At 41.0% G+C, this 7620-nt stretch overlaps 1 protein-coding gene across 1 annotated transcript; it reads left to right on the top strand.

Moving 5' to 3' along the window:
* The first annotated feature begins 257 nt into the window (after nucleotides 1-257).
* LOC140524197 (uncharacterized) lies at nucleotides 258-6319 on the top strand. Its single transcript, XM_072638611.1, has 4 exons — nucleotides 258-339; nucleotides 1767-1861; nucleotides 2110-2199; nucleotides 5038-6319. The coding sequence occupies exons 1-4, from the start codon at nucleotides 329-331 to the stop codon at nucleotides 5817-5819; spliced, it is 978 nt and encodes a 325-aa protein (XP_072494712.1). The 5' UTR covers nucleotides 258-328; the 3' UTR covers nucleotides 5820-6319.
* Nucleotides 6320-7620: the final 1301 nt, after the last annotated feature.

Here is a 7620-nt window from a genome sequence, read left to right as displayed (position 1 = left end):
CTAGTGCTGAACTTTGGAGGTGGTCTACCCTGAACGCAGGGGGACTCCCTCAGCCTATGACAGATTTGGTAACCCATTAGAGGAAGACATCTTCAATAGTAGCAATAGAGGTGTCAAAGATTGGGAGGAGATGAGAGGAACAAGGTCAAGAAGGGATATTGGGGACACCAACATTTGCCTGAAAGGTGCCCAGAAGGACACAGGTGGGATAGGTAATCTCATTAAGGTCTTAAAAGGAAACTCCCACCAACCTACCATGGGTGCAGGAGCTGATGGGAAAAGGAAGTTAGAAGGTTGCAATTACTAACAGAGAAAAAAGGTCAGGCTCATGGCAGTGAGGTAAGGATTATTCCTTATAGAACCAACCTTTGAAAAAAATCATCAGGTAGAACTTTTTATTTTCATAAGATGTTGAAGCCCAAGGAGACAGCTCAGAGATTACCTAGTGTAATCTTCTCATTTTATACGTATGAAAATGGATGTTTGACTTGTCTAAGGTTCTACAGTGAGTTAATGGCTAGTGTACTATTGTAAGACAAATAAACACAGCGTACAGTAGGGCTGCTAGCACAAGTTCACTCTTGATTTGGTCAGACAGGAAAGACACTAAATCTTATTTTATTCTAGTCTAGTGTTCTCAGAAGAGGATTGCTGATAACAGGAACACCAACTCCTACAGCATTCCCTAATCACCCTTCTTACATGGGTTGGTGAGAAGGGTGGAGGCCAGCTACCCCTACATCTCCATGCGGTCAATTGAGACAGGCACAACTTGTTCTTCCCCTAAATCCCCTCAAACCTCAATGGGGGCCAGTTGAGGCAAACACAGATTCCCCCCAAGACTAGATGGGGGTCAATCAAGACACATACAGCATTTCAGCTTGTGCATTCAACCCTAAGGTTCCCCCCAAGCCTCAGTGGGGGCCAGTTGAGGCAACACAGCATTTGTGCATTCAACCCTAAGGGTTCCCCATTCACCACCTAGTGACCACCTGTTTTATAGACCAACAGACAAAGAAGGCATATTGCCAGCAATAGCCTCACAAGTTTACATCACCTCATCCCTGTATCTCACTGCGCAGCCTCGGTGGATATTTATATTACTTACCATTACATAACTCTGTGCAAGCGTGGTGGAGATGTTTTGAACCATAATTGTGGAAACTCATATGTAGTACCTGGGAACAGGAGATTGTTATGGCCATGGATGCTGGGAACTCTGAGAAATAATAACAAAAATTCACTTTACACACACTAAAACCACCTTACGCTAAAATTCACCTTACATACAACTACCTATATGACTTGATAGATATGTCCCTTAAGAACTCTGAACCTTACTCTCCTCATCTGTAAAATGGGAACACTGATAGTACTGAAAACAGCAAAGTATGACATAAATACATGCTATTGTTATTATGTCGGATTAATCAGTTTGCCTGCGGTATCTAACTGGTCGGTGGAAAGTCCACCCACTTGATCACTGCTGCTTTCTACATTGGCATTTGCCTCAGTAGGTACTGGATACTTCTTGGACGGTACTCCGTCATGACCCTACACCAAAACCTTCTTCTCCCCCTGCTATCTACCCCCACACTTTTAAGTTTTCTTTTGCATGCTGCTTCTCCATTAGATTCCTTGATAGATAGATAGTTCCTTGAGGGTAGGAACTGTCTCTCTTTTTCTTATTTGTATCCCTAGCACTTAGCACAATGTAGGTGCTTAATAAATATTAAGTGGTGCCCTGTCTCCTTTCCTACAAACAGAACTAATTTCCAAGATGACTACCCCTCCAAAAAGACAATTGACCAGGAGCACCAAAAAGCCAAGGAAGAAAAGGTCTTGGAAGACTCCGCAGAAGGTAAATGAGAGTACAAGCTCCTTGAAGGCAGGGGCCATTTTACTTCTATCCTTGTACTCCAGCATGCCCTCTTGCCAACACTTTCTCTGCCCCATTCCTCCACTCTGGTTTCCTTTTGCGTGTTGTCTTCCATTACATTGTAAGTTCCTTGAGGGCAGGAGCTTTCATTGTTTGTATCCCCAGAACTTAGCACAATGTAGGTACTTAATAAATATTAAATGATGCCCTGTCTTCTTTCCTACAAACAGAACTAAAGTCTATCATGGCTACTCCTCCAAAAGAAGATCCAAAACCAAATGACCAGGAACACCAAAAAGCCAAGGAAGATTCCACAATAGGTAAATGAGAATGTAAACTCCTTGAAGGAAGAAACTTCCTAGCTGAGTGCTAGCCTATAGCAGGCACTTAATAAATGCTTCTTAATTGATTGAGTAGTGTAGGGATTGTACTCAGTTACCAGAGATTTGAATTCTTCCTTAACAATAGTGGCCTGCTTAGGGCTTCCTCATGATCATGAGATGACTCTCCTTAATCCAGTTTCCTCCTTTTAAAATCTAGGGCCATGTACTTGAGAGAGAATCTGGAAAGTTTAAGGAGCTCCTGTGTGAGAACCTTTAGGAAAGGGGCAATGTGGACTGTGAGCATCTGGGATATCTACAATTATTCTGAGGGACAACGCCTGCCCCAGGTGTCCTCCAGCTCCTTTTCCTTACTCTCTCTTCTGGATTTAAAGTGAAAGGGAAGATAAAAGAGACTCACCTGGTAATCCTAATGTTCATGTGGAGATGATTAGACCACTGATATGCAGCAGGGTTAATGGGATGACTTCATCTCAGCAGTGTCTGGGTTAATGCACATGGGTTATCTCAGAAATGGGCTAGGAAATCAGAACATAAGCAAAAGTTAGAAGAGACACCTGCTTTTCTTTCTCACTGCCTCATTCTTTCATGAAGAGCTTGGGTCCCCAGCTGACTTGGACTTCCTGTCTGTCTTTTCTAGAAGCCAACTGACTGAACGATAACATCTGGGCACAGAAGGATACTCAAAAACTCAAATCTATACAGTTTCTTCTATTTTAAATCCTAATATTTGGAGTAGGGGACAGCTACAAGATTTTAATTCACCTGTTGAGGCTTCTAAATGTGGATGGAATTATTCTTTTTGTCTTATCCTTCCCCTCTCCTTCCTATAACTTTCTGATGATGTAATCTTCCAGGTTCTGTTTCCCAGCTTTGCAATAGACTAACAGCTCCCCTCAATCAGTCATTCCAAGAAATGTCAGGTCATTTGTAATGGTTCCAGTTCCCTCTTGGATGTTGACTTATCCCAATTAGTATATAAGAAAATATACTTCTCTCTAAGGATTCAGCATCCTTAGTACTTTGGGGGGGGCCGGGGGGGAAGCTGTCTCTGCCTCTCTTTGTCTCTTCTTCCTTTCCTCCTCTTCTCTCTCTGCCCTCCCCCAATTTGCGGAGACATGGAGAACTCTGTCAAGTCACAATCACTTCATCCATCTCATCTACATTTCAGAAATCAAGCTTTCACCTCCCAGGCCTGAAGGCTCCTCCCAGGTGTCCCATGATCCTGTGTCACAAGAGGTAGATGTACCAACCTCCCAGGAGGTTCAACCAGTTGTTTCAGCTGCTCTACCTCAAGAACCTGGTACAATGCATTCATTCACTTTGAAATATTCCCTTTTAGGGACTGGTCTCTGTGGTGGGCTGGTGTTTTGACGATTGAAGCTGCTTTTCAAAGTAGGTTCCTCAGAAGGAGTGGACTAATTGTCCTACTGTAGGTGGCCCTAGGGACTTGAGGTAGAAAAAAAACCAATTGATTGCAGCATGTGTAACAGCTCTTAAATTATTCTATGAATATATAACATAAAATCATGAAAGCCTAGAACATCAGAGCACAAAGAAATCTTATACTTCATCTTAGTCCAAATCGTTTGCTTTTCAGATCAGAAAGCTAAAGCCTAGAGAAGTGAAGGCTAGCTAGCTAAGATGAGGTCTAGAGTTCCAGTTTCCTGGCCCTACTTTGACTTTGATTTCTGTCAAAATTATGCAATGCTGCATTAAAAGAATGAATTGTGAACATTTAGAAAAGGAAGCAGTGATCCTCAAGAGCCAGCATGGCTTCACGTAAGGAGTAGGATTAATTCCCACTTCCTTCCTGTTTTTTTGTTTGTTTTGCTTATTAGGAGGATGGAACAAGTTTACTGGAGTAATAGGTGAAGGGAAATGCTGTAGAGATAATTGATGTAGATTTTATTAAAGAATTTATAAAATGTTGGAGATGTGGACTAAGCAGCAGTACAATTGAAGAGATTCATTACTGGTTGAATAAAGCCAACTATTGTTTTTCTTGTTCTGCTTAAAAGTATCTGGACTAGATTTCCTAAGAGAGAACATATTTAGGATGGAGAACAGCTCAGTAATTAAATGCCTATTAGATATGAGAGAGTAAGCTAAGATACCCCAGGTATATGAAGCTAAGAGACTGGGTCACTGCCCTCAAAGAGATTTTAATCTAATAGGGTAGAAGATGATACAAAAAAGAATGTGGTTTTGAGCTAAAAGAAGTCTTGGAACTTGCCTAGTGAGAGCCCTTTATTTTCTAGGCAAAGAAACTGAGGCCTAGAAAGATGGAGAGACTTGTCCAAACTTACACAAGCAATAAGTTATCAGAACCAGAACTTGAATCCAGGACATCTGACTTTATACTACCCTTCCCTCAGACGAGTACAAATGGAACAGCATAAGCTTGAAGGACAAAGGGATCATGGGTGACCCAGGGCAAAACTTGTGGACCAAACGAGAGCTTTCAGTGGACTCATTTGACTTTTCCTACCCTGAAAGAAATTTGGAAGGAGAGAGTAGCATTCTCTAGTACAGGGGGATGGTCTCAAGCCAGGGCCCTTAGGAGTGCTGAGGTTTCTGAACAGTCATCTAAGAGATTACAGCATCCTCTTGCCCAGAAGTATAATATAATGGAATTAACATGTTTCTTGGAAAAAAAAAGACTTGTAGATAAACTTGAAACTAACTCTTAATTTGAGTTTGAGACCATTGGAGTAAAGAATTCCCCAGGTACCTTCTAGGTATACAACTTTTCAGAAGTAAAAGACTTTAGGATGACCAGCTTTGTTTTCTTTTTCTTTTCTTTTCTTTTTTTAGTTCCAGAAGGTGACAAACTTGAACATGCTAAAAAGAGTCTTCCTCAAGATGATCCATGGGCAGCCTCTTCTATTAGAATTTATCTACCCCTACCCAAGAAATTGAGAAGGTTCCTCTCTATGCAGATCCAGAAGAGAGCCCACCCAACTGCCAGAAACAAGAGGCAAGAGTCCCCTACTTTACGTCACACTCCACCAGCACAGGAGCTCAGTGAGAGAGGAAGGTTTCACACAACGAGGAAGCCCCAAGTCATTTTCAATCATCAGAGGATGATGCCATATGCTTGTCTTTACTGTGGAAGGGTTTTAAGGCCATACTCGTGCATCCTTACAAGGATGATGTCCCATCTAAAGATCTTAGAGAAGCTAAGAAACCATGTTCTTCGATACCATTTGAACAGAAACTTCCAGAACCATCCTGGTGAATGTAACCAGAAAAAAAGGGGTACCTTGACTGGAACCCAAGCTCAGATGAAATCCTCCTCTTTGACTAATCCCCTAGAATGGAGTACAAGTTTAAACAGAAATTACTGGAATACTAGCAATGAGGAAGAAAAAGGCTTTACTTTAATGTATGAATCCAATGGCTCAAAGGGTCCTTTCCACTGTCCCTGTTGTTCAGAAACCTACAATGAGGCAGCAGACTTCATTGCCCACCTGAAAATACATTCTGGTATCAAAGTTATTGTTGTGGTTAAGCCCACTTTTCATCTATGCCCTTATTGTAAGTGGGCCTTCCATACTTCAAAAGCTATACTGGCACATTGGTGCCCCAGCCAGTGAGGTTTGGAGGGGTGCTATACTTGCAATTTATAGACTTCATTGCTGTGAAGCTACCATTTGCCTATAGAGTGAAATGGACCAAGGGCCTTTGTTGATAATGTAACCTATTAAGTAAAGGGGGCCTGGGGGTGAGGTGTGAAAGGCTAGTAGGAATAAGAAAAGGAGATGTGATATACAATGGGAAACATCAGGAGGAAGGAAACAAACTTGCCTTTGGGAAAAGTAGACTCCCATCTTGATCCCAGTATCTAGCTTGTCTCTCTGAAATTTAGTAATACACAAAAGTCGTATTGTCAATCTGTACAAGGCAAATTACATGAAAGACTACCTTTAAGTTGGCTTTTGCCAGTCTCTAAGAAGGTTCCTAATGTTTGTGAACATCAGCTCACAGAGGCCTAGTTCTCAGTCATTCTGTGTCAGGGTTTGGATGGATGCACAGAACTTTATGTGCCCTATAGTCAGAAATGTTTTTATCTAAATAAATTATTTTTCTAAAATCATGTTTGAAGAGTACCATCTAAATGACTTCTTTCCTGTGCTTCCAAATTATTTTAAATGATCATTTATTTATACTGGATGACCTTAACTTGCAACAATATGGCCCCCTTGGACATCAGCAAGGGAAGCTTATGATTTTGTTGTGCTCTTGTAAGTCTTTGATTACTAATGTCAAACACCCTCCAAATGAGTGCAAAAGCTTATGGATGTTGGGGTACTGAAGGGGAGTGGGATGGATATTTCCATAAGCTAGGATAGGAAAGCATAACTTGCAGTAAGTGATCTTCATAAGTGATCTTCACAGAACACGTAAGTGGTCACACCCCTTCCCAGCAGACCTTCTTGCTCTTCCTTGGATCCCCTAAGTTCATCTCCCATCTTCACATGGGCCATTGCCCATGGAATACCTGGCATATACTCCCCTCCTCTCCTCTGCCTCATGGAATCCTTTATTTCTTTCTTAGTTTTCCAGATGAAACTAAGACCCAGAGGTCTTAAATAGCTTGGATAAGTCTCTCTGCTATTAAATAATAAAGCTAGAATTTGATAGTTAAGGAGTCATCACTAACATGTCCTTCACAAAGGGGTTGAACCAGATGACCTTTAATGTCCATTCTGGCTCTAAATTTATTATCTTTTGGTGAGCACATTTTCTCCATGTTTTTTAATGCTTCATGACAACAACACCCTCAACAATAATAATAGTGGAGGGATGTAGAAAACTGAGAAAGAACTTTTACAGCTAATGTCAGTGATAAAGGCCTCATTTCTAGAATATATAGAGAACTGAGTCAAATGTACAAAAATACAAGTCATTCCCCAATTGATAAATGTTCAAAGGATATGAACAGGCAATCTTCAGAGCAACAAATTAAAGATATCTATAGTTATATGAAAAAATGCTCTAAATCACTTGATTAGAGAGATGCAAATCAAAACAACTCTGAGGTATCACATCACACCTATCAGATCAGCAAACATGACAGAACAGGAAAATGATAAATGTTGGAGAGGATGTGGGAGAGTTGGAACACTAATTCATTGTTGGTGGAACTGTGAGCTCATCCAACCATTCTGGAGAGCAGTTTGGAACTATGTCCAAAGGGCTACAAAAATGTGCATACCCTTTGACCCAGCAATACTGCTTCAAGGACTGTATCCCAAAGAGATAATAAAAATGGGAAAGGGTCCCACATGTACAAAAATATTTATAGTAGCACTATTTGTGGTGGCCAAAAGCTGGAAATCAAGGGGATGCCCATCAATTGGGGAATGACTGAATAAATTATGGTATATGAATGTA

Source organism: Notamacropus eugenii, chromosome 2 (assembly GCF_028372415.1).
Source record: "Notamacropus eugenii isolate mMacEug1 chromosome 2, mMacEug1.pri_v2, whole genome shotgun sequence".
Lineage (NCBI taxonomy): Eukaryota > Metazoa > Chordata > Mammalia > Diprotodontia > Macropodidae > Notamacropus > Notamacropus eugenii.
The sequence above is the reverse complement of the archived record's forward strand: the minus strand, read 5'-3'. Positions and strand labels throughout refer to the sequence as shown.